This window comes from Lissotriton vulgaris, unplaced genomic scaffold, assembly GCF_964263255.1.
Source record: "Lissotriton vulgaris unplaced genomic scaffold, aLisVul1.2 SCAFFOLD_293, whole genome shotgun sequence".
In the NCBI taxonomy this organism is placed as follows: Eukaryota; Metazoa; Chordata; class Amphibia; order Caudata; family Salamandridae; genus Lissotriton; species Lissotriton vulgaris.
In genome coordinates, this window is record NW_028254211.1 from 1,158,784 (window position 1) to 1,185,834 (window position 27,051).

The following is a 27,051-nucleotide window of genomic DNA, read 5'->3' on the forward strand; positions in this document are numbered from 1 at the left end:
CTTGCGGCAATTGCAGCAGCTGCCACCTGACTGAAAAAAGTACGAGACTTGTTTTTCGGAATGGCACAACATGGGAACAAAGGAGATTCTCAAATTGCAACTCGAAAAACGTCATTTACATGATCAAATGCCCATGCAACCTGGAGTATGTGGGAATGACCACGAGAGCCATAAAAACACGTGTAAATGAACATAAAAGCAATGTGAGGTGCAAAAAGAGCACTACCAAAATGGCAACTCATTTTCTGACCGAACAACACTGTGTCAATGATTTGAAATGGACGGTCATAGAACAACTACCCTCAGAGACCGGCCTCTTCCAGAAGGAACAACGTTGGGTGTTCAGATTGGGGACCCATCTGAACGGACTTAATGATGATGTACCCTGGAGTCAATTATCATCATAAAGGACCAACAGTTCTGACAAGGAGTGAATCATGGACACCACGCATGCGCGTGAAACACTCACTACCTTCAGGCATGTACACATGCAGTAACACAACTGCACATGCGCCGTCTACACTGGATCTCTGATGCAGACACTAACCTCAGGCCGGCGCAGGCCGAAACATACACATGAGCCCTGTATGGTCAGGAAGCGGATGCTCCATACATGGTCATACAATCAGTGGCAGGTAACACCCCTAATTAACACACCCTTACATGCACCAATCAGGATGAAAAGGTATAAATACTCAGAACCACATCCTAACTCCACATCAGCGGAGCAGCGTGCGGGGTAAGACGGCGACCAAGGAGTCCTGTGCTTGTGAGTATGATACAGAACATACGACCTAAGATAATCGTCCACAAACGTAAGTGTGACAGACTGAACGATTACAGCTACATTATTATCCACCACAGATAGCCATTGAAGCAACACCCCGGCGTCCTGACTATGCTCATGAAGCCTACAAGAAAGCTTCACAAGTAGGAATACCTCTTACAGTACACCCTAGTACTATATGTGTTTAATGTTGTATGTGTTGTGAGTCCGTTTTTTACAAAGCTTATAAAATAAGCACATGGTATGGTTCCTGGTGACTGCACCTGTTTGAACTACCCGCTACATGGGTAACCATTAGTTGTAATTTTTTGTCTTTCTACAGGTCATTGTGCTTGTAGCAGACCGCTGTAGGCACACTTAGCCTAATATTAAATTTAATATTTCACTTTTCTGTAAATACACATTTTTTAACAAGACGTGAGTAGGGAGGGGAGGTTGTGCCCCCGTCCTGAGGAAGGAGCTTGTCTCCGAAACATGTCGACAACAACGCACACCAGAGGTCTTGTTCATTATACAACTTAGACCTCAATCTGCACTTCTTTTAACAGTACCAGCCAGAGTCCAGAATAAATTTTTCTTTCACACTCTAGTGCCAGGTACTTTTTAACTATTTTTCTCACTACACACCCCCCACTCACTCTTTGTATACCCCACACACTGGACACCACACATAGTCAACACTGCAAGTGCTCCCGCGTAGTCGTAGGTCGCAGCACGCCGCATCCCGATAGAGGGGTGCGAAGACCCCGATGATGAAGCATGACACCAAGGGGCCTTTTGGTGTGTGAGGGGTATTTTTCAAAACTCTGAGTGCTTCAATCACCTTTGATCACTCTTGTCCCTCTCCCCTGTTGGATTCACTTTGTTTATGTAACTATTCCTGTGGAGCATGAATCCAACGACCAGCTCTACCTCCCTCATTTGATTTTCATATGGCAAGCAGTAGCGGCTGGCAAGAAATGGGGGTGGAGGGCGGAAGGGGGGGGACAGGAGGGGGACAAAATACCCCCAAAAAATGTCACTTACCTCCTCACCGCCGCAGTTTCTCCCCAGTCGTGTCTCTGCTTCTCCTGCGAGTACCGGAAGCAGGTACCACCCAGGCTCCCGCAGCCAATCACAAAGCTGCAATGCAGTGTTGTAATTGGTCTGAGCGCCGTAGTTCGGCATCTGGGCATGTTCTCCACCCAGGCTGTAAGGCAGCCTGCATGGAGAACATGCAAAGTGCAAATGACTGTTTGGACAGCCCAAGACAACCAGCCAAACATTCATGCGCACTTGGACTGTGCAAACCACTCCTCCCCCTGTGCCACCAGCCCCGACCCGCCCTAAACCAGACCCGAACCTAGAGAAAATAAAATGATAATAATGACGTTATAATTTTATTTTTCCTGCTCTGAGAGCGGTGAAGCAACGCTCCTCCACCTTACAGGAGAAGCCGCCCCTGCTGGCAATCCCAACAAAGGCGGTACCTAGGCTCAGACAGCTTGGCTGTCATGTGTTCAGATGGTGGACGGAGCATATGTCCCAAAGCCCCCACCGTCCTTCCATGCCACCACCACAGCCTGCATGCCATAGAAGCTGAGGAGTAATCCCACCAGCAGCCTTGGCAGGGAAGAGGCAGAGCGGTGCTGGGGTTTGGACCTCGGTGGAGGCCCTGCCTCAGCCCAGGCGGAAGTAGGGAACTAGGGCCCTTTGACACTAGATTAAATAATAAAAAAATGTATGTGCAAATTGTGTCGTCCATCCAATTTAACATGAAGTTTTGCAGTGAAAGACTGCAGGATTGTCCTCACAGTAACAATCACAGTCATACTCAGTGCTACATTCACTATATGCAAATTTCCTTGGTTACTTAATGCAAAGTTCTTGAGATTTCTTTATTCCTTCCTGCAAAGCATACACAAAGGAGGCGCGTGCAGGCAGCCTGGCAACGCTATTGGACTGTCGAAAAGCCTAACTGGCCGGTAGATCAGTCTCACAGGCAGCAGTGCCAGGCTAACGGGCAGCTTAGCCTTCACCCGGGCACCTCGGCTAGTCCTATGGGGCACTAAGCCCAACTACTGGGCAGACAGCTCAGACTAACAGGCAGCCAAACTAGTCTAATTGGCAAGCAGGTAGTCAGGCCAATCTAGCTGGCAACCGAGTCAGTCTAAATACTGACATGATATGTGAAGCCAATTCTTGGTAATGGTGCACAGTTCTTACAATTTACTTTCTAAGAAGTTAAATTAGACTTTAAAGGAGAATGTTTGTGTTGGATATATAAGATTGCAATGAAAGGCCTGTAAAACATGACAGCACCACCAGAATAGGCCAGGCCTGAATTTATTTAGCCTAACTTAATTGCTAAGTTTGGAAACATATGACCATTTATAAAAAGTTACTGCCTTGGCTTAATATTATACGTCAAGTTAAACGGAAAAACATTTCTGAGACTGGAACAGTTTACAAGAAGGAAAAAGCGGTGGGAATAGTATATCATTTTTCACATTCTTTCTCCTGCAAGCTCTTCTGACGTACGCAGATATATTTTTAGAACCAGAGGGTTAAAAGCCACAAACGAGAAGCCGCCACTTAGAATGTGAAAAAAAAAAGCTGAAAATAACAGTTTTGCAAGTGCAGTCAAAGGGAGAATGTATACAATTGGCTACCTCTGCCATATGTTTATTTATATATTGCTATTTTAATGAAAAACGTATCAAGCCCACAGGGAGAATGAGTGCAAATATTTGAGTACACTCTCCCCCGACTAATCACCATCCAGAAATCTATATTCATCTACTGCACACTTAAACAACCAACACACCTGCAAATAACTGAAACACAAAGTAGGGTCTTTCGGGGTCGAAGTTGTTTCTAGGTTCTGGACCGCCAGAATACAAAATTGAAAACTAGATGCTGTTCAGGAAGCCAAGCTTTTCAATCCTACTTACAACTGAACTCCGCCCAGAAAAGGGATAGTGACTTAACAAGTCCCACTTGTTACCTCACCTAAGTTGCACCTAGTTTCACTCACCTTAGTTGTGTCGGCCGCCCGCCCGCGTGCTCTGGTTTACTGGAGCATGGCCACTAGGGCGGAGACATGCTACGTGGGGCAGCCTAAGGGCCTAGAGGCAGATTTCCTTTTCGAGAGCAAAATAACAAGACTCACCGGGAGTGCACAAATGCCTTGCAATGCTAGCTGTTGTAAGGCTGTGGTGTTTGTAGTTCGCACCTGTATCATGTCTCTCACAGTTGCTGTTTTTGCCCTGGGGAGGAGGCACTTTACCAGGGATATTCAGGATATCTCTTTTTCCTTTGCTAGTGATCTCACCTTCATGTTATGGTGGTCCTGTTTACTCACATTTACCAATTACTCTCCCTGCAATATATCCGCGGCTTCTTCTAGGGCTGAGGGCTCTCTCCAGCTTGTCCTCGCTCTCGTCAGAGTTCTACTACTGCAAGAAGCCGGTAGGACTGATTCCATCCATTGATGTGATTTCACCTTGCTCTGCTCCTCATTACTTAAATAGTACACTGATGATGTGCATTTTATTCCTTACAGGATACCTGCACCCAAAGTGTAACCCACGGCCACACTCCATCTACAGTCCAGAACATTTAAGACCCCACTTGTGTTCCTTTCCTTCACCAGTATTTCCTGTTGGATCTTATCGCAATGAGGTTAGAGACTAACATCTGAGATCTAAGCTTGTGTTTTTTTCGTGATATTTCTCATCTCGCCTGATGAGACCTTCACACCCCATAAGCTTGATCGAAGTAGACTTTCATGAAGAGACTTTCGGCGCTCTTATAAAACTCTCAAAAAAATTATTGCGTAAATAAATACAAAATACTTTATGCAACATATATATTATAAGCCAGACTGATGAAGGACGAGCTGCACAATTGGGAACTCAGATATATAATTGGTCCCGAACACATGTACTTTTCTTATTGCACATAGGGAGAGGATTGAGTCTGCGCAGAATGACGCTTCCCACATAATGACGTACCATGTGCATATGGAGCTACTTTGATGAGCCTTGGCCTACATGAGCAAAGTGGTTGGAGTGACATGGGTTGGAATGGTACATTTCTCAGTAGGGGTTTTAAGGGGCCCTTAGACGGAAATGTAATTTATTAATTTCTACCCCTAGATTTACATTTAAGTGATTGTTAAAGTTGAAGTTAGCTTTAAAGAAATGTAAGAACCTTATTTTAAAAAAGAAACTAAAGCCAAGCAATGCATAACACAAGCACCAAACTGTATATACATATTGTTCCTTTTGCAGTACAGTTTTGTTCATGTTGGTTTAAGGTGTATCTCATGAGACGTAATGTGATATCATGTTATGTCACAGGAACTTGTAAAGCCATTTCTACCATTTGGGTGGTCCCATGAGAGCTTGGGAGTCATGGCATTCTTTCAATATGATTTCTCAAATTAGTTCAGGATGACTAGCGTCATTGTGTTTGGTTGGTGAAGACAGGGCTGTCCACTGTCATTCCAGAAGGGTTTTCCTACTAGTCTAATGGGAACAATACAATGTATTTGACTTGCTAAGACATATTTTCCGTAAAATATGTTAACGAAGCAAAAGTTATGCACTTCATTTTGGACGTCTACTACTTGACAGTGTAAAATTAAGGGATGCCTACACAGCAAATCAATCAACAGCCTTTCAACATATGTGTAACATTTCACACCCCTGATATTTGAAGTCTGTATCCAATGGTGAAATAATGCTTAATTGGAAGCTATAGAGACTTTATTCACATATAGTGAATTTTAACTCAGTATACATTTTTTGAAGAAAAGTTTAAAAACCAGGTGATTAACTATATTGATTTAATTGTTTTGTAAAGAAAAAACATATTGAACTGTGGGGTAGTATGTAAAAAGGAAGGCCATCCATGACCGGGCCTGGAACAAATCGCCAGGACTGGATGGGCTACTTGCTGGAGTATTATGACTGCTTGTTGCTTCATTTAGCCTCCAAACTATTGGGCATAAACAAAGAGTCCCTTGACACAGGAACGCTCCCACCATCCCTTCGGGATTTCTTCCTTGCTGAAGCCCAGCAGAAATCCTGCACACCTGTCCTCCTACAGGCCCATAGCTATACTAGGCATAGACTATAAGATATTGGTCTAGGTACTGGCAGGTTGCTATGCCCAAATACTGCCCAGCAACATCCACCATGATCAGAATGGGTTTGTCCCCAGCCACAGCACATCTCACAATCTCTGAAGCTTTTTCTGTGTGATGGACCAGGCTTGTTTGATATTCCCTTGCACCGTAACTCACATACTTGACTTGGAAAAGGCATTCAACATGTTGTACCGGGACTATCTCTTTCAGGTATTGGCCAGGCTGGGAATCAGTGAACGTCTCCAGAGTACACAAAGTTATTGTACACCAATCCGGCATCCCAAGTGTGAAGCAGCCGCCTCATCTTCACCTCCTTCGCGATTGGCCATGGCACACACCAGGGCAGCCCCCTTTCGCCCGTCCTGTTTGCCATCGCCATGAAGCCCCTAGCCATTTGCCTCCGAATGGAGAATGAAACACTGAGGGATACATTTAGGAGGGACGACCCAGGAGGTATCGCTCTATGCCGACGATATACCGTTATATTTTCATGACGTTGGGGCTGATGCCACAAAGATACACACCACCCACCAGGAATATGAGGCAGCAGCAGGTCTGCAAGTAAACTGGACAAAGTTGTATGTCTTTGCCCAATGCCAGGATAACTCCCGCAGGACCTCCAACTCAGTGACATCCAAGTGACCTGGGCGGGGTACACAGTGCTCTATCTCGAACTTCAGATATACTACTTCCAGACAGACCTATTTGAGGGCAATGTGAAGTGGGCCCTCATAGCCCTCAAATCCCAGACCAAATTCTGGAAGTGGTTACCCCTGGTAGTAACTGGTAAAATGGCCCTCTCCAAGATGGGTATCCTCCCTCACCTCCTCTACTATTTTGTCACTGTGTCGGTTTACCTGCCAAGATCGTTCTTCTGAGAGTTGGAAACAATGGTGGGGGAATTCATATAGGTCACCAAATAAAATCAAATAGCTCTCTGTAAACTTCAGCTGTCAATGGATCAGGGCGGGTTGGGAGCCCCCTCCTGTGAAACACACTACTTAGCAGGTCAGCTCCAGTGGGCGTTGCACTGGTTGGCAGACAGCAACTTATATGAGACCTGTATCGGTGATGGACCCTTACCATGTGATACCCTCTGCCAATTTTTACAGATATTGGATAAAATGAGTCGCTCGTGGTCACTGCATGCCTGGGTGGCCTGCAAATGCTTTGCACGGGTACTCCAACTGACGCACGATGTCCTCCTATACACCCCTCGATTACTTTGCAATGCCTACCGCGATTCTCCCAAGTAATTCACCTCAGTGTACTTAGTCCCTGGCATGAACAATCCATTGACACAATAGGGAATCTATTCCAGGACCATCACCTCCTAACGTTCAACCAGCTGACGCAGGACTACAGATATCCACCCCAACCAATTCTTCCTCCATGGCCATCTGTTAGCTACATGCCATCTCATTTGTTTGAGCGTTGACGACGAACCCCCCCCCCCTAGCTATCACACACACCCTATAATCCATGGTTTTTGGGTGCCACCTGATTAATTGGTTCAACAAAGCAGTTAGAGAACATACAGGGTCCTCTCTCCCACCTCTCCGGCAGGTATGGGAGGACGACATTGAACGCCCTCTCCACAACTCGGAATGGACCCTGGTGCAAGAGGTCCCTCAGACAGTCTCCCGCAATGTCTGATTCAAGAGTATCAAGTACACAATACTGCACAGGGCATACCTAATATTGTCTAAATTAAACTGCATCTTTTCAACAGCCAGTCTCACGTGCCCTAGGTGCAATTCCCACACTGCCGATTTTCAGCACATGCTCAGGGCGTGCCCCTCCCTGATGCACTCCTGGCATTCCATTCATGATACCCTCACCACAGTCACTGACCTCCCTCATCTGAAAACTTGGACAGCTACCGCCCTTGGCAGGATGAGAAATAAGTCGTCTGAACTTCACTTTGTTGCTAGCGAAACAGCCACTGCCTACAGTACTGTGGCACAAGGCGCTCATCCGTTGGGACGATGCTAAAAACACCAATGGCCATTTGCGGTGGCCTAGGACACAATGCCAATGTAGTTCCAAGAACTAGTGCGTGATGCCAATCCCCCCTTAACGGTCGAAGGTTGTTTCACCACCGCAACACTCATCCCGCGCTGTCGGCCCCTACCAACCCCCCAATGGAATTCAAAACCCTTGCTCCTACATGCTACTGTGAATCTGGCCTCCCCTCTTCCCCCTAAGGCCCCAACCAATGCTTCCACCGCAACATACTGTACTCAGACCACGCCTGTGCTGCTATCTGATCCCTCTGGCACTCCAAAGTTATCGGTCCCACATCACACATATCTCACACAAGGCGTCCCATTGCTCGAGAGCTCTTCCTGACATTGGCTGCACGGCCCCCAGACATACTCCTGACCTCGGACAGTACATACTACGCTGTCGTTCCACTGCAGCCAGACATACTCCCACCTTCGACAATGGGCCGGGTCTTAAGGATAGTTGTGGTGAACCTTACAGTAACAACAGCCATTCTAATGTTAGTGTTTTGTTGATGCAAAGTGTGAAAACTTTAATAAACGTTTTTTTAAAAATGGGTTATATGATATGTAATCTCAGCTGTAAGATTATATATGTATTTGTAATTGCTTCTGTCATATCAAAGGTAAGGTCATAAGCATTGCACTGGCTGTTGTGTGAGATATGGATTAGAGAGCTAGCCATAACTTGAGAGTCTCAGTGGTCTTGTGTCTTTAATTTGTAACCATGGCATTACTTAACTGTGGTTCTTAAAGTATTTTTTTCAAGCATACGTTAAGGTATTTTAACTAAAGCCAACTATAACTTCACTTTAACCTTCATTTCATTTTTCACTACACAGACACACACACAGGTTTTAGGCTATTTTACTGTTCTAGTAAACAGTCAAGATTAAAAACAAACACTATTGTCAGGTATATAAGTTAACTAAAGCAGATATATCTTTGTATACTCCTGGGTACTTCACCATAACTACAATGATAGTAATTTGCTACTTATAAACATCACTGATGTTAGTTGAAGCTTCAATGGATTCATACCTTTAGGGTAGAGTTCTTTCAATGGCACATCATTAGGTGGTAGAGTCCGAATCACTTGATTGGATGCCAGAGAGATCACACAATTACTCTGCTTGGCAGCTTCAGCTCCACTGCGCCTAGCATAGAAGAAAGGATCTGTGGTAGGCATGCTTCTGCTTCCCAATGCAAAGTCTCTCCTCCAACTGTACACCTCACTGGCAGACTGGAAAAAAAGCTAAACATTATAGAAATCTTGGCTTGTAAAAGCAAAAGAAAGATGCATAGCTGGCTAGTTGGTTCAATTGCATTAATGTAAACAGCGTCACAAAACAAGTCTAAGACTTCTCGTAATAGCAAAAACCTAGGATGAAAGCAAAGGGCGTTGAATGCGATGAACAAATGCGTTGCGATTATACATCACTGGGAAATAGACCCTCTTATATGATGCTATCTGGAACTGATCTCATAGGAAGAGCTCAGGCACAAATTGGATTGAGCGCCTCAGTCAACATTCCATGGGCAACCCATTAACTTGCATAGGGCTAGTATTTAATGCTTAACCACGCCTGCATTCTGGAATTCATAACGTTTACTCCACCATGCATGCTGTTGTAAATATAATCATCACAGGAACACAAGATGTAGGAAACATCTATCAGGTTTATTCGTAGTACAGGAAACAGCAAGTGACAACAACGCTGACCAGTCACCAACTGACCAGCATTGGAATCATAGCAAAGAAAGAACACATTGCTAGAACATTGATAATGTTCTAGGGTGGTACACTTAGCAAACAATATAAAAGACAGACTACACTAAAGTGAAGAGTTAGAAACCTATTTACAACACATGCCCAGTGCTGTAACCAGCTCACAGAACACCCTTTAAGGTGTCTACGACAAGGGAAACACCGGAGTGCCAAAGGCGGCCTGGGCACCCAGCAAGGCACAGAGAGTGACCTTCATGTACATGCCATGAATAACCGGAAGCGGCTCCTCTTCAGCCCAGGTGCCGACTCAGGTGAGTTTCTTAGTTTAGTCTCGGCACCGTTACAACATTTAGTCGTCGACGGAGGAAAACGTATTCTGACAAGTTTCCTTTCCTTTTCACAGAAAGAATCATCACTGAAGGTTATCCGCTGTTTTTAATGGACATGCACAATAATTTCACAATGGATGAGTAATTCTAGTTGGGGATGTTGCTAATTTCATATTTGGTTTAATTAAGTGAAATAAAAGAGGTCTATTAACTCTCGGTTTTTTGATTTTTTTAAAAAATGTAAACGGCTATAAACCACATGACAAAAAGGCTTGATCCTACTTATTTAGTTTTATCGCTCTATGGCATGGGAATTTTAAACTAATTATTACTTAGACTTGTATTAAAGGCTCTGAACATTAGAAACAGGGAGCAGGTGCCTGGGCCAGCTCCCCCGCAGGTGCAGGCCGTGCTCCCGCTCAAGCCAGCAACTGCTGTCAGCCAGACACTTCACCTGCTGTTCTCAGCCTCTACCCATAACCTATTTTATTCCCACCTAATTTTTTTACCTTTCAGCCTTTTTTTGCTCTATAGCCTTCTTCTCCTGCCTAAATTTAACCTTTTTGCCTCCTTTTGCCTCCATAACTTTCTTTTTTCAAACCTTTTGCCTCCTCTTACCTCCATAACCTTTTTCTCTCACCTAAAATTAAACCTTTTGCCTCCTTTTGCATCCATTACCTTCTTTTTCTCCTGCCTAAAAGTATCCTTTTTTGCTCCTTTGCCTCCATAATCTTATTTTCCTGCCACATAAGTGAAACCTTTTTGCCTCCATAACCTTGTTTCCTCCGGCCTCACCGTGCCCTTCTCTCTCACCTAACTACAACTTTTTGCCTCCAACCTAATTGTAACTCTTTTCCCCCATTTATAACGTTGTATCTTTTTCACCCTAATGAGGTTTTATGATTCATGCTTCCCGCCTTAAACTTTAACCTCTTTCCCTTACCTACTTAACGGAGGCAATAGCTTGACCCCATTGAGCAGGTCCCTGGGCCAGCTAACTCCGATGCTGCAGGCCGAGCTCCCACTCAAGCCTGTAACCGCTGTCTGCCGGACACTTTGCCTTCTGTTCGCACCCTCTACCCATAACCTTGTTTACGCCTGCCTAATTTTTAACCTCTTGCCTCCTTTCTACCTCCATGACCTTGATTTCTCCCACATAATTTTGAGCCTTTTTGCCTCCATAACCTTCTTTTTCTCCTGCCTAAATGTAACCTTTTTGCCTCCTTTTGCCTCCATAACCTTCTTTCGCTCCCCCTAAATTTAACCTTTTTGCCTCCATAACCTTCATGTATCAACCTTTTTTGCCTCCTTTTGCTTCATAACCTTGCTTCCTCCCGCCTAATCATGACCACCTCTACCACTTAACTACAACTTTTTGCCTCCAACGTAATTGTGAGTCTTTTCCCCCTGTTTGTAACTTTGCGTTTTTCCCCCATCGTATTTTCTGAGTCTTGCTCCCCGCCTTAAACTTTAACCTCTTTACCCCTCCTGCTTCCCGCCTACTCCTAACCCCGTCCAGTGATGATGATGATAATTATACTTTTTTAAAGCGAAACAAATACCCTGGGGTGTCTAGGCGCTGCCTTTGATTAATAGTGGTCAGAGTAGAACAAAGAGTGGAATTATGCTGGAAACAGCCACGTTTTTAGGCCCTTTCTGAATTTAAGGAAGTTGGATTCTTTTTTCAGCACAGTAGGCACGGAGTTCCACAGGCTGGAAGTTGTAGCCGAGAAACTCTTTCCTCCCCCATCTAAACTTGTTAACTCTAGGAAAAATTACATTTCCCAGTTCTGCAGATCTAAGGGCTCTGGTTGGAATGTATGGCTTTCGAAATTTCTTCAGTTGTGTGGGCCAATATTGTTAAGAGATTTCAACCCAATATAAAATATTTTAAATTGAATACTCTTGGCCACGGGTAGCCAGTGGAGTCGGACCAGGGCTGTGCAGACTGAATCAAATTTAGGAATGCCCAACAGTATTCTTACTGCTGCATTCTGGGCCGTTTGGCGTTAATTGATACTGCGCCTCGGAGCACTGGAGAAGAGGGTGTTACAATACTCAAGTCAGACAATCAACACAGACACCACCGTCTTCCTTAAATCCAATGGTATAGCTGGTAGGATTTTCCTCAATGTTTTCATGATAAAAAGGCAAGCAGAAGTGACCGAATTTATTTGTACCTCGAAGGACAACATGGTGTCAAAATTGACACCTAGGTTTTTAGCCTTGTGCAGTGGGTTAGGTAAGGGGCCAAGTTGATCAGGCCACCAATTGTTTGTCCATAAAGATGGATTATTCCCCAGCAGCAAGACTTCGGTTTTGGAGGAGTTAAATTTCAGACCGTTGTCTATCATCCATCTTGCTATATGGCTCATAGAGTCAAAGAACCTAGATGCTGTCTGGCTAGCAGAGCTACTTACTGAGACGGTGATCGGAATGTCATCCACGTATGACACGACGGCAAACCCAAAACTTCTTACTAGGCTCTGCCCTCTCCCAGGAACCTACTAAATGGAGACTGCAGCGCGACCCCATTGAACAGGTCCCTGGGCCAGCTCCCTCCAATGGTTCAGCCCGAGCTCCCGCTCAAGCGTGTAACTGCTGTAAGCCAGATACTTCACTGCTGTTCTCACCCTCTCCCCATAACCTTGGTTTCTCCAGTCTAATTTTTAACCGTTTGCTTGCTTTTTGCCTCTCTAACCTTCTTCTTCTCCCACCTAAATTTAACCTTTCTGCGTCCTTTTGCCTCCATAATCTTCTTTCTCTCTCACCTGAATTCAACCTTTTGGCCACCTTTTGCCTCCATAACCTTCTTTTTTCAACCTTTTTGCCTCCATAACCTTCTTCTTCTCCTGCCTAAATGTAACCTTTTTGTCTCCTTTTGCCTCCATAACTTTTTTACCCGCCTAAATGTAACCTTTTGCCTCCTTTAGCTTCCATAACCTTTTCCTCCCACCTGAATGTAAGCTTTTTGCCTCCATTTACCTCCATAACTTTACTTCCTCCTGCCTAATCACAACCTTCTCTCCCATTTTACTACATCTTTTTGCCTCCAACCTAATTGTGACTCTTTCTCCTGTTTGTTACTTTGCATCTTTTACCCCCTAAGTGTATTTTCCAATTTTTGCTTCCCGCCTTAAACTTTGTCCTCTGCCCCCCTCCAGCCTTCTCCTAAACCCACCCAGTGCCCCGCCCCCCTACCAGGAACCTACTTAATGGAGGTCGCAGCGTAGCCACGCTGCCAGCGCGCTAAAGGCAAGCCCGTCTGTGCCCATCCATTCCTTAACCCCCGTGCCAGGACCCCTGAATCTCTGCCCACGCACAGCTACTCCAGCGCCAAGACAACTGCCCTGAACCCAGAACCTCGCAGTGCCCTCTTCAGCCTCACTTCCCCAAGATTGCTGATTCTCCCGCAATGTCAGCTCACCCCCTCCCCTTCGGAACCCAGCCCATTCCAATCAACCCAAGCAATTTCCAATGCCTCCTGATCAAAGCCCGATCACTCCACAAACACCCCACAGAGATCTGGTACACCATCACCTCCCTCATCCCGATGTCATCTGCCTCACAGAGACTAGGCTCAACCCCTCTTCTGCACATTTTGAGTGGTTACAAGATTATACACCAAGATCAAGTCAACAAAAACAGAGGTGGCATTGCCATTATACACAAAGAGTCCTTCCACTAAACAGCAGTCACTGACGACACCACCCTCATCATGGAAAATCCTCAGTTTCAAACTCAAAACAGACGGCAATTTCACCATCAGGGACACACGGGCATCCAGACGACCAGGACAAAGCCCCACCCTCTGCAAGGACCTCTATGACATCATGGCCTTGCTGGCCCTCTGCTCCAATAACTTCATCTTCCTAAAATTGTACAACAACCACCCAAACCTACGCCAACACAGCAAATTAAGCAGAGAGTATGAACAACCTCGGCCTCACCCAAATCGTCACCAACCCCACGCACATAGCTGGACAAACTTTGGCCCCTATTTCACAGGCAGCAATAGAATCAAATACAGCCACACCTCGGAAAGCACTCAATCATCCACTTCTCCATCTACAACCCCCCCCCCCCCCACCCCCCCCCCCACCCCCCCCCCACCAACCAGACCAGCACCGCCCAGAGGAGCTGGAGCAAGGTAACGGAAAATCTATGGACCAACACACCCTATTTATCTCCCCGGACACCACCGCCAACCTCGAGGTGACCGTCCAGAATATCAACACATGAATCACCGAATGCGCCAACAAAATCACACCTCTCAAACTCGCAAAACAAGTCAAATGCTCCAAACACACCAGCTGGTTTACTCTTGAACTAAAATCCAGTTGTAAACAACTAGAAATGATCTGGTGCACCAGCAAAACGACCAGCAACTGAGCCAACTTCAAAGTGGCTCTCAAAAAACACCATAAAGGCCTGAAAAACGCCAAAAAGGTAGCCCTGGCCATCCACCTTGAAGCCAGCTCCATCCATTTGCATGGAACTCTCTTCAGCATCATCAAAGAGTTCACCAACCCCACGCAACCGAGAACACCTGCAACAGGATTCTGCCATCCTGCCTCAGGTGGTGCTCACAAAGACCTTGCGTGGTCTTTCCTTTAGATCAGTTCATATCAGAACACTCTCCAACATACTGCACACCTTGTTCCATATCATATTTCAGTGCTGGATTCCAAATGACTATTCTGATGTATTATGGTCTGAGCATTGCCAGACAAAAGGGGCCTATGATTATGTGAAAATGGTGAGGGGTACTGGTGTGCTCTTGTCTAGTATGTGTGAGTAGCATAAGCCAAACTATCCTTGTGTGCTTTGCAGCAGTTGTCCCACATGCATTGTTCTGGTGAGTTTTCCATGTTGTAATGAAAGAACACGTACAGCTACATTTGTTACATTTAAATGCAACTCAGCACCATGCCGAGAACAGCAAGCTGAAGTCAGGTGGAGTGAGCCATGCTCCCCGAATTACAGGAACATGGAACTGGAAGTGGGTCGTGGGAGCCAGGGATCTTGAAGATAGTAAGGTTTACAATGGGCCCTAAGTGTGGAATAGTAGGGCCCTCAATCATATAAAGTGCTTAGAGGAGGAGCTACACTGATACCGATTTGACAACACAAAGCGCCAAATCAGTACAAGAGCAGCAAAATTCATTTATTGCCGGTTATGCTGTAAAGCAGACATTCCCTACGGTGGTGTTTTATCAGCTACTATTCGTTTTAACTAAAGACCAGAAACCCTAATTTAATTTAGAAAATTGACCGCGAAGTAGCGCTAAGGGTAGGGTTTCTACTTTATATTCCAACCCTGCCACTGGAGACACTTGTAACAAGGGCATCAGTAATTCTGGAGAAGAAGGGTAGAAAACAATCTTGTGCTTATGGAACAACATTTGGGAATCAATATTCCCATGCTGATTCCTGCATATTCCCCCCGTGTTTCACCACAAGATTTCATCTGCTTTTAGCAGCCGATGTCCCTGGGAGAAACACCATTATCTAGAAATCCTGATGAGTCTACCTTCCCTTACCATCCCACTGGGGATTACCGGGGGCACGGGGAATTAGGTAATTTTTCTTGTATAGATTATCCAAACAAACCAGTGAATCTATGCCCATACACATTAACGAACAAGTTACTTACATTCGGTAACGATATATCTGGAAGAAACAGTAGTTAGTATTAGATTCCTTACCTTAGAATATCCCCAGGCGTCAGACTGGATCCAGAAACTTTTGCGTAGCAGTACCCCTGCGTGTCGGTAGGTGTCGTCTGCGGATCCGCGTCTGTCGTTGGCGTAGTTTGCGCCGGGATGGCGTCGCCGGAGTACTTAGACGCCACCCTCGCGCGCTGATGTCAGTTCTTATACACAGCTTTTCTGCACCAGAAACGCAGAGCCATGATAAAAACCAACACTGGTGCCATGAAACTAGGGCCCTGAAAGGGGATTACCTTAACCCTAGATATCGGTTCGCAGAACGGGGAGGATGGGTGGGTCGGTAAGGAATCTAATACTAACTACTGTTTCTTCCAGATATATCGTTACTGAAGGTAAGTAACTTGTTCATCTGAGAGAAACAGGTTAATATTAGATTCCTTACCTTAGAATAGATACCCCAGCAATACCAACCCCGGTGGTGGGTCTGCGAACCAATAATCACATCAGAAAGTCCTGGAGGACGGAACGGCCAAAGAAGCCATCCCTCCGGACTTGACTATCCAGGCAGTAGTGTCTTGTAAACGTGTGCAGCGAGGCCCACGTAGCTGCCTGACAAATGTCCTGCAAGGGGACTCCCCGACCCAGAGCAGTAGTAGCCGCAGTGGCTCGAGTGGAATGGGCCTTCAGCCCAACAGGAGGTTAATTCTTAGCCAAGGAGTAGCATGCCTTGATACACAACACGACCCACCGAGAGATGGTCCGCTTTTGTACTGCCAATCCCTTCTTAGCGCCCACGTAACCAACAAAGAGTTGGTCATCCATCCGGAACTGGCGTGTGCGGTCCAGATAAAACGAGAGCGCACGTTTTGGGTCCAGACGGTGGAGCCGCTCTTCCTCCTTTGAGGGATGCGGAGGCAGAACGAAGGTGGGCAAGGTGATGGATGGCCCGATGTGGAAGGCTGTGACAAACTTGGGCAGGAAAGAGGGTCTTGTCTGCAACACAACCTTGTCCGGATGGACAGAAAGGAAAGGAGGTTTGGAAGAAAGAGCCTGGAGCTCACTCACTCTCCTGGCAGAGGTGATGTCAACCAGGAAAGCAGTCTTCAGAGTAAGAAGGCAAAGAGGGCAGTTATGAAGTGGCTCAAAGGGTGCGCACATCAGATAGGTAAGAACAAGGTTCAAGTCCCACTGGGGACTTGAACATCTTAAAAGGCTGAAAGGGCAGAAAGGTAGCCCTTGAGAGTGCCCAGAGCAGAGCCCTGCTGGGCAAGAGAAAGAAGGAAGAGAAGAACCTCAGAAAGAGAGGAAGATAGAGGATCCACAGCCTTTGCTGTGCACCATGCCACAAATATGTTCCACCTGCAGGCGTATACCGACTTTGTGGAGGGACACCTGGCTGCCAGAATCACAGTACAGACTTCAGGAGGCAAGTCAAATGGCATCAACTGTCGCCACTCAATCTCCAAGCATGTAGGTGGAGACTGGACAGGTTCGGGTGGAGGACCGTCCCCTGCTGCTGCAACAGAAGGTCCTCCTGAAGAGGCAGACGAACCGAGGGACCGACAGACATACTGAGTAGCTAGGGATACCAGTACCTTCGTGCCCAGTCCGGAGCCACAAGGATAACTTGGGCCCAGTCGCGCTTGATCTTCTTCAGAACTCTGGGCAGAAGTGGTATAGGCGGAAAGGCGTACAACAGACCGCAACTCCACTCGCGACGAAAAGCGTCTCCGAGCGAGTGCCGCCTTGGAAATTCCATCGCGCAGAACTGATGACATTGCGCGTTCTCTTCTGTGGTGAATAGATCTAACCAAGGCTCTCCCCACTGCAGAAAGAGGCCTTGCGCCACATCCGAGTTCAGACGCCATTCGTGATCCATCATGCACCGCCGGCTGAGTTCGTCCGCCCTGGCGTTCAGAGAACCTGCCAGGTGTTGAACCACCAGGGTCACGCCCTGATGTCCCAGCCACTGCCAGAGGCGCAGAGCCTCCTGGCAGAGGGTCCACGACCCCACCCTTCCCTGTTTGTTGGAGTACCACATGGCGGTGGTGTTGTCCGTGAACACCTGCACTACGCTCGCCCGGACAGAGGGGAGGAATGCCTTCAGTGCTAGACGAATCGCCCTCAGCTCCAGAAGGTTGATATGGAGCCGGGACTCCGCCGGAGACCAGAGGCCTCTGATCTCCGCCTCTCCCAAGTGGCCTTCCCAACCTAGGAGGGACGCGTCTGTCACAACTACGTGCTCCGGTTGGAGTAAGGAGACAGACCTGCCGCTGACCCAATCGCGGTATATGAGCCACCACTGCAGCTGTCTCGCAGTGCCCTCCGAGATCAGGACATGGTCCTACAGGTTGCTCTGATGCTGGGCCCACTGAAACGTCAGGTCCCACTGCAGAGCCCGCATCCGCCAACGGGCGTGATGCACCAGAAGGATGCAGGAGGCCATCAGCCCCAGAAGCCGCAGCGTCAACCTGACAGAGACCCAGGATAAAGGCTGAAAGATTGGAATCAGAGCCTGAATATCCCGAACCCGCTGTTCGGGAGGATAAACCCGAAACTACGCCTTGTCGAGAACCGCTGCGATGAAGAGGAGCTTCTGAGAGCACAGGTGTGACTTCGGCACATTGATGGAAACCCCAGCTGCTGCAGGAGGTCTGCCATTATCTGGAGGTGGCTGATGACTGTCAGGGGCGAGCCCGCCTTCAACAACCTGTCGTCGAGGTAGGGGAAGACTGAAATCCCTAACCTGCGCAGGTGAGCTATGACTACCGCCATCACCTTCGTGAAGACCCGTGGGGCGCTGGTAATGCCGAAGGGGAGCACGGTAAACTGAAAGTGCTCGTGGCATACCGTGAACTGCAGGTAGCGCCGGTGGGCCGGCAGAACGGGAATGTGGAAATAAGCGTCCTGCAAGTCCAACGCTACCATCCAGTCCCCTGGGTCCAGGGCAGCTAAGACCTGAGCCAGTGTCAGCATCTTGAACTTCTCTTTCCGGTGGAAGCCGTTGACGTTCCGTAGGTCCAAGATAGGGCGTAGGCCCCCTTTGCCCTTCTTGGGTACCAGAGAGTAGTGGGAGTAACAACCGCACCCTACTTCTGGCCCAGGAACGCTCTTGATGGCCCCCTTGGCCAAGAGGGCCGTAACTTCCTCTTGCAGAAGTTGCAAGTGGTCCCCCGACACGAGGTGGTATTGCGGTGGCATGGCTGGAGGGGTCATCTCTAAGGGGAGGGAGTAGCCCCTTCGGAGGATTTGCAACACCCACCTGTCCGAAGTGACAGTGCGCCAGTGGAAGTGGTGATGGCGAACCCTGCCTCCCACTGGCGTCACATGGGCCTGAAAGCACGGACTAAGAGGCTTTAGAGGCGGATGCTGCGGGGGAAGGTGTGGACTGGCCTCGCCGTTGTCCCCGACCGCCCCCACAGCAGTTTCCACGGCCGCCACCGCGTTGGATGTTAGTCTGTGGTGCGTGGCTGGCAGCACGTGTGGGAGTGCCCCTTCCTTGGCCACGAAAGGAGTGAAAGGCACCCGTTTGCTGGCGCGGGCCGAGAGGCCAAAGGACTTGGCCGTAGCCCTGGAGTCCTTAAAGCACTCAAGCGCATGGTCTGCCTTGTCGCCGAAAAGGTGACGGCCATCAAACGGCATGTCCATAAGAGTGTTCTGGACATCGGTCGAAAAGTTGGCGGACCTCAACCAGGCGTGGCGACGAATCCCCACCGTCGTTGCCATCGCTCTGCCCAGTGAGTCGGTGGTATCCAGCCAACACCGGATAGAAAACCGTGCTGCATCTCAACCCTCCGCAAGGGCTTGGGTGAGTTTAGTCTGGACCTCCGCCGGACATTGTGGCAGTACGTCCACGACCGTGTCCCACAGAGAGTGGGTGTAGCGGCCCAAGAGGCACGCAGTGTTGACTGACCACAGTCCAAAAACTCAGGGAGGAGAATACTTTCTTACCGTATTGCTTGTACCTCTTGGATTCCCGATCGGGCGGGGCCGTCGGGAATGCATTCTGGGAGGTGGAGGCCTGGATGACCAGGCTCTCGGGGTCGGGGTGGGTGGACAGGAAGCAAGGGTCGCCCGGAGTCGGGCGTTGGTGTCTGGCCACGTTCCTATCTACGGGCTGACCCGTAGCGGGCTTGGACCAAGTGCCCAAAAGAACGTCTGACAAGGCCTCATTAAATGGCAGCAGAGGCTCAGCCGAGCTTGACTGCGGTTTAAGGACCTCAGTGAGGAGGTTAGTACTCACAGCCGCGACGGGGAGTTCCAGGCCCAAGGCCTTGGCCGCCCGCGTCAGTAACACACTGTAGGCAGCCCCCTCCTCCGTAGCCACGGTGGGAGGGCAGACAAAACCAGTGACTGGCGAGGTGTCCAGCCCACTGGCAGTCCCAAGCTCACCTGTCCAGTCCTGCTGAGACTGACACTCACTTGTCAGAGGGTCCTCAGACCCCTCCCAATCCCCCTCGTCACCCATCTCCTGGTATGTAGGTTCAAAGGATGGGGCCGATTTGTGGAAGTAAAAGTCTCCATACGATGTTGAGAGCAGCGCCCAGTGGCGCCGCTCCGGCGCCGGAACCTAATCGAGGGCAGGACCGAAACAGCGTCGCCAGGGGCGACACCCTAGGGGCCGGCGCCGGTTAGGTCGTGAGGTCAACCGGTGACGACCCGGATCCGGAACCGGATTCAGTGAGGGCCTGCGGCGCCGGGACCGAAGTCGCCGGCGGCGCCGGGGCGAAGCACCCGACGGCGTCAGAGCCGAAGCACCCGACCCGCTAGGTCCCCCATCCCGGGCCGCTGGGTCCAAAGGCGCCACGGAACCTGGCGGAGGATGGCCATGAGGTACCGCTCGACCTCCTCTGGCGTCGGGTCGTGCCCAGGGACCGGAAGGTATGGGGCAGGTTGTGACGTCCGGGACTCCATCGGAGCCGAGTGGGTGGTGTCACCCGCACCCCCGGCCGCGTCGCTCGAGCGTCGGGGTGGGTCGGAAGAGCGATGACGCCTTTCCGACCTCTCATGCCTCTTACCTGAGGATTTTGATCCCGAAAACCGATGCCGACTCTCGGAACTACGAGGGCTCCGACCCCGCGAAAGGTCCCTCGACCTCCTGTGGGACTGGGACCTTGAACGGCGCGGGCTGACTGCCAGAGCTCAAGCCGCTTGCGGGACCGCTCCTGCCTAGCCTTAGACGTCAGGGCCCGGCAGTCGGAGCAGGTTCGGTCGTCGTGGTCGAGGCCTAGACACTGAAGACACCGGCGATGGGGGTCGGTAACCGACATCAGTCGGCTGCACTTGGAGCAGGGTTTGAACCAGTGAATCCCTACCGGCACCGTCGGAGTCAATCGACTCGAAAAACAGATAAAAAGATCAAAGTTTTAGTCAAAAAATGACTAAAAGGGTACTACTTCTCCGGATCTGCGCTTAGCTGGCGCGGAAAAAAGAAGAACTGACGTCAGCGCGCGAGGGCGGCGTCTAAGTACTCCGGCGACGTCATCCCGGCGCAAACGACGCCGACGACGGACGCAGAGCCGCAGACGACGCCTATCGACGCGCAGGGGTACTGCTACGCAAAAGTTTCCGGATCCAGTCTGACGCCTGGGGATATTCTAAGGTAAGGAATCTAATACTAACCTGTTTCTTTCAGATACATGTAGATCGTACAATCACCAAAATCCCTAACATTTGATACCATAAAAAACACCTCACTATCCTGGGTTAGACTATATACACAAGGATTTGCATATCAGTAAATATCCAATGCAAGCTGACGTCTCAAGAGTTTGACGTCATCCTGTGGAATTTGGAGTATTGCTGTCCTGATGTGCTTCCATAGATGTAATTTGTCACCCCTTAACCTGAGATTGACACCTGTCAGCTTCAGGTTTAGGAATCTATATAGTACGGCCCGCGGGCCGCCAGCGGCCCGGCAAGCTTTTCTTGGCAGCCCACGGACCTTGGAGACATGTACCAGCTTAAAAAAAAAAAATTCAAGTGTGTCAGTAAACACCGCCGGTTGCAGCAGCCTGGACTTGGAGAGGCTCACCTCTATGGGGGCCGGGGATTCCAGCCCTTGAGTGGAGCTGCAGGGCCTCAAAAGAGATAAAACAGAACAAAGCCTCATTAACACATTAATGGTCTTTTAAAGACCCGTGAAGTGCTCGGGTGCGGCTGTGTGCGCGCCAGGCAAGCTGTCTCATCCCGGGCTGCCACACAAGGGAGGGGGGGGAGGGGGGGCTTGAACTCCATGGGTAATAGATGCTGAGAGCGCAGGATGATGTTGTATTTTCCGCGTGCTAGGAAAAAGGCCTGGGTAGGCATATCCGTAGCATGAGAAGCTGTGCAAAATACCATTGCTTCTTATGTGTGTTTATGAAGAATAAAATCAATTTGTGAGATCATTTTGGAGTGTTTTGGAACAATTATTTTCGGAAACATGGATTATTAATACATACATTGTTGTATCGTCACGTATGCTGTCTGCACTGTAACACTCTTTTTCTTGCATTAGCAATCTTTCTGCCCTATTTACATGCTGCACCCAGCGTCTAATGGTCAAAGACTCCAAAAACACACACGCAGGAAGTCTCATCCTGGAGGAAGAAGTTCAAGAACTATTTGAATATTATTTTCGGATGACGAATTTTTCTCAATCATGAATTCTGAGATATTTACTAAGGACTATCTCTAATGTGTCAACAAAGAATTGTCACTCAGTATGAACAGCGTGTTGAACATCAAAAGGGAGGGCGGGGTACATAGATTTTATTGCCTGGCGAGAGTTTTGATTGATGTAATAGGTGAAAAAACGGCTTTTGAAAATGTTGAGGGTATACTTTATGTCCATATTGTTGTATAGTTCCACCAGTGCATGATGGGTTAGGTAGTTTTTTGGGACGGACATGTTAATCGTGGGCTAACATCATTGGTTTAACGAAAGGGGTGGAGTTATGATGTTCACATTTAAAGAGGGGAAAATCAGAGTTAATCAACTACGCGTCGTTTTGTTGAGAGATGAACCAGTGTGTCATTAATAATGTGCTGCAGATTTTGGGAAGGTGGTTCGATGTGTGTAGCAAAGAGCTCTTGCTTTTCGTGATATTTTTAATAGAATGATTACACCTCGCCTAGACAGAGATAGGGAGACGGAGATGGAGAGAGAGGGAGAGAGTCAGGGGAGGGCGAGGGAGACGGGGGGAGAGTCAGGGGAGGGAGAGAGAGGGAGAGTCAAGGGAGGGTGAGGGAGGGAAAGTCAGGGGAGGGTGAGTGAGAGAGAAAGAGGGAGGGAGGTAGAGTCAGGGGAGGGCGAGGGAGAGAGAGGGAGGGTCATTGGAGGGGGAGTAAGTAAGTAAGTAATGAAAATGTATATTGCGCAACTTAGCCCAAGGGCATCAAGGCGCCAGAGGGTGAGGGAGGGAAAGAGTCAGGGGAGGGCGAGGGAGGAAGAGAGGGAGGGAGGGAGAGAGTCAGGGGGGGGTCAAGGGAGGGAGAGAGAGAGAGAGTCAGGGGAGGGAGAGAGAGAGAGAGAGTCAGGGGAGGGCGAGGGAGGGAAAGTCAGGTGAGGGAGGGAGAAAGAGGGAGAGAGAGTCAGTGGAGGGCGAGGGAAAGAGATGGAGGGTCAGGGGAGGGTGAGGGAGGGAAAAGAGTCAGGGGAGGGCGAGGGAGGGAGGGCGAGGGAGGGAGGGAGAGAGTCAGGGGAGGTCGAGGGAGGGAGAGTCAGGGGAGGTCGAGGGAGGGAGAGTCAGGGGAGGGAGAGAGAGGGAGAGTCAGGGGAGGGAGAGAGAGGGAGAGTCAGGGGAGGGCGAGGGAGGGCGAGGGAGGGAAAGTCATGGGAGAGAGAGGGAGGGAGAGAGTCAGGGGAAGGAGAGAGAGGGAGGGAGAGTCAGGGGAGGGCGAGGGAGGGAGAGAGAGTCAGGGGAGGGTGAGGGAGGGAGAGATAGAGTATGGGGAAGGTGAGAGAGTGAGAGTGAGGGCGAGGGAGGAGAGAAAGGGAGAGTCAGGGGAGGGAGAAGGAGAGCCGGGGGCGAGGGAGGGAGAGACAGAGGGAGGGAGAGAGTCAGGGGAGGGAGGGAGAGAGTCAGGGGAGGGAGAGAGTCAGGGGAGGGTGAGAGAGGGAGAGAGAGGGAGAGTCAGGGTGAGAGAGGGAGAGTCAGGGTGAGAGAGGGAGAGTCAGGGTAGCGAGAGAGAGGGAGAGTGAGAGAGGGAGAGTCAGGGGAGAGACAGGGGGGCGAGGGAGGGAGAGAGGGAGAGTCAGGGGAGGGAGGGTCAGGGGAGGGGGAGGGTGGCAGGCAGAGGGAGGAGACAGAGAGAGGGAGGGGGGAGACAGAGAGGGAAGGAGACAGAGAGAGGGAGGGAGGGAGACAGAGAGGGAGGGAGACAAGAGAGAGGGAGGGAGGGAGAGAGAGAGGGAGGGAGACAAGAGCGAGGGAGGGAGACAGAGAGAGGGAGGGAGACCGAGAGAGGAAGGGAGACAGAGAGAGAGAGACAGAGACAGGGGGAGGAAGAGGGAGGCAAAGGGAGGGGTGGAGACAGAGGGATGGAGACAGGGATGGAGACAGAGGGATGGAGAAAGAGGGTGAGAAGGAGGGAGACAGAGGGTGAGAAGGAGAGACAGAGGGTGAGAAGGAGGAGACAGAGGGTGGGAGAAAGAGGGTGAGAAGGAGGAGACAGAGGGTGAGAAGGAGGAGACAGAGGGTGAGAAGGAGGAGACAGAGGGTGAGAGGGAGGGAGACAGAGGGAGGGAGACGGAGGGAGGGAGAGAAAGAGAGGGAGGGAGGCAGACGGAGAGAGGGAGAGAGAGAGGGAGGGAGAGAGAGAAAGAGAGGGGGGAGGAAGGGAGAGAAAGAGAGGGAGGGAGGGAGACAGAGGGAGGAAGAGATAGAGAGGGAGGGAGACAGAGAGAGACAGAGAGAGAGAGAGAGTTATGTGGGTATGCTGGGTCTGGTGGCTCAGTGGCCAAAGACGTCCGCTGCAGGGGCCTGTGAGCAACCTCATGGTCACAGGTTTTTTTGGGCTCTAGTCCCACCCCCTCCCTCACTGACCCCGCCTCCACCGGTGCGGCCCTCGGCCACAAACCATACTGTAAATTTGGCCCCTGAGAGAAAGTTTGTGAGTACCCATGGTCTAGACCCAGAAGGACATGGGGAGTGCTCTATTTGTGAGATTTAACAGCCAAACCATCTGAACTGGGTGCTGGTTATCTTTACCCTGAACATCAGATCCATCCAAAGGCACTGTGCTACCATTCACTTTCATGACGACTTTATAACAAGAAGGTATTGGTCAGAGGATCATTCATCCTGCAATGCAACTCTGTTTCATAAAGCATACAGGCGTAAATGATTTGTTCAGAATTCTACGGATGTTTTGCTCAACCATAGCATGGTGCACAAAGTGCTTACTGAAAGTACAGGGCTTTCCCGACAATTATTTCTCTGACCAAGACTTCCAAATGACAAAACCTATCTAGGACTGTCAAAAATTTAGGTGTTGTTATGGATACAAATTTGTCTCCCAAAAACTATTTGGAAAAGTGCCAAACACTTGCTTCCGGCAACTTAAGTGTTTAAAAGATTCTCCATTTCACACCAATAACCCACCATAAGGAAGTGGTAACCATGCTAATTAAAACACGCCTGCCACTCACAAACGCCTGCTACCTAGTTCCATGAAAAAAAAACTCAAGAGGCTCCAATAGGTACAAAATTCTCTTGCTCCCTTTATTTTAGGAATAGTTGGTGCATTATTCCGGTCGTCAGCTGCACTACCTAGCAATTAAATAGAGGATTATTTTTAAGGCCTGGTTATTCTTAAAATTGTGCATGGGCCTGCTCCATCTTCCTTAACCACTAAATTCTTGAGTGGTTAAACCCTCAGCAAATGAGCCACTGAACTGGCAAAACATGCTCTTAAAGCACATTGTGCGTTATTCATCAAGTTGTCTTTGGCACGAGTACCTCTTTCTTTACAGAAGGGACTTACCACGCATTCTCCTACTACAATCCTTCTTCTGGTTTTGGTACTCACTCTCTATTTTCTGTGCAGAGTCACAAACGAGTGCAATATTGTGGGTGCACCCTAAGGACAGTTGGCCCCAAACTTTGGAACTCCGTCGAAATAACCTTTTGACAATTGGTATCATTTAACTTTCGGTAAGTACTAAAAAAAAATATTTCCTTTGTGCACGATTTAGATTTGAGAGAATTTGCAAACCAATGGATTTATTCTGCCATTCACCACCATTAATCCTAATGGTATAATAAAGAATTAAGTAAATATACTTTCAAATTTAAGAATATGTATTTTTCATATATGTAAATCAGATGAATAAACACAGAACAAGTCACAATATCCGATGCTTACCAAGAGGTCTGGGAATCCAACCACAATGGTGGCATAATTATTGCCATCGGAGAGAATCCTATTTGGAGCGATGATCTTCTGCCCCACTGCTGCACTCAGATTCTCTGAAGGTAAATGGTCACTTGAAATTGAATGCGGAATGGTCAACTCCAAGCCTACAATAGAACAAAAGACGTGAGACTTATTGGTTTCACTGCTACGGTAAGAGTGTCAAATTCTAATTATATCCTGCAACAAAGGCAACGTTGATTGAATCTTGTCTACTCACTTTCCTGTGGTTGCTCTAAATCATTTTTCATTGCAACTGGAAATAGAATGAAGCTATGCCGACACCTTTTGTGAGATAAGTCCTTCTTGCTTAAAGTAGGCACACAAACATTTCACAACAAAGGACATCCATTGAGTCTATGACATTACTCATAAAGCCACAGGTCTTGCTTGCTCTAAAGCATTCGATCATGTCCATTCTTTAGAATCATTACCTAGCAGAGGTACCGAACTGTAAGCTCCACTCAACCATGAACACCTCAGTCACAAGATAGCTGCTGACGACTGGAAATCAACAAGGGTATTCAAATCCTGTGAAACCTGAAAGCCTAAAGAGTCATCCACTTATGGTAGATTTTACCTCTGGTTGCAACCATGGCATAGGTTGTAGATAAAGTTGAAATGATACAAATCACTCGGCTCGCATAACCACAAGGTCGAAAACATGTTCCACTTGCTCTTCACCCAGACCACTGATAAGCCAACATGAGCAAAACACTTTAAACATATAAAAACCCTGCAAATGCTAAGTAATGTCTAGCATCCTAATACTTTCAGTAAATATGTGTTTTAGGTGTTTCTGCAAGGTTAGCAAATGATCCACATGTTAAATTATCTGGAAACTCACTCCAAAATGTTGTCACCTAGTGGAAAAAATATCTGCCATAGCTTTAGACCAGTCTTCCTTTTAGGATGGTCTTCAGGTTTTTACCAATGCACATTAATATTCAAGACGGCATTTCACACATTGATCACACCAAATAACAACTTGATCCA

The 27,051-nt window shown here is 48.5% G+C and overlaps 1 protein-coding gene across 1 annotated transcript in view; it reads right to left on the reverse strand.

The window, feature by feature from the left end:
• LOC147659640 (von Willebrand factor A domain-containing protein 8-like) overlaps nt 1-27,051 on the reverse strand; it is a gene marked incomplete at its 5' end in the record, with an annotated part of 1,204,277 nt that overhangs the window by 483,146 nt on the left and 694,080 nt on the right. The window contains 2 exons of the mRNA XM_086951584.1: nt 8,969-9,170; nt 26,008-26,162. Of these exons, the coding sequence (XP_086807710.1) occupies nt 8,969-9,170; nt 26,008-26,162 (357 nt within the window). The remainder of the gene's footprint in view (nt 1-8,968; nt 9,171-26,007; nt 26,163-27,051) is intronic.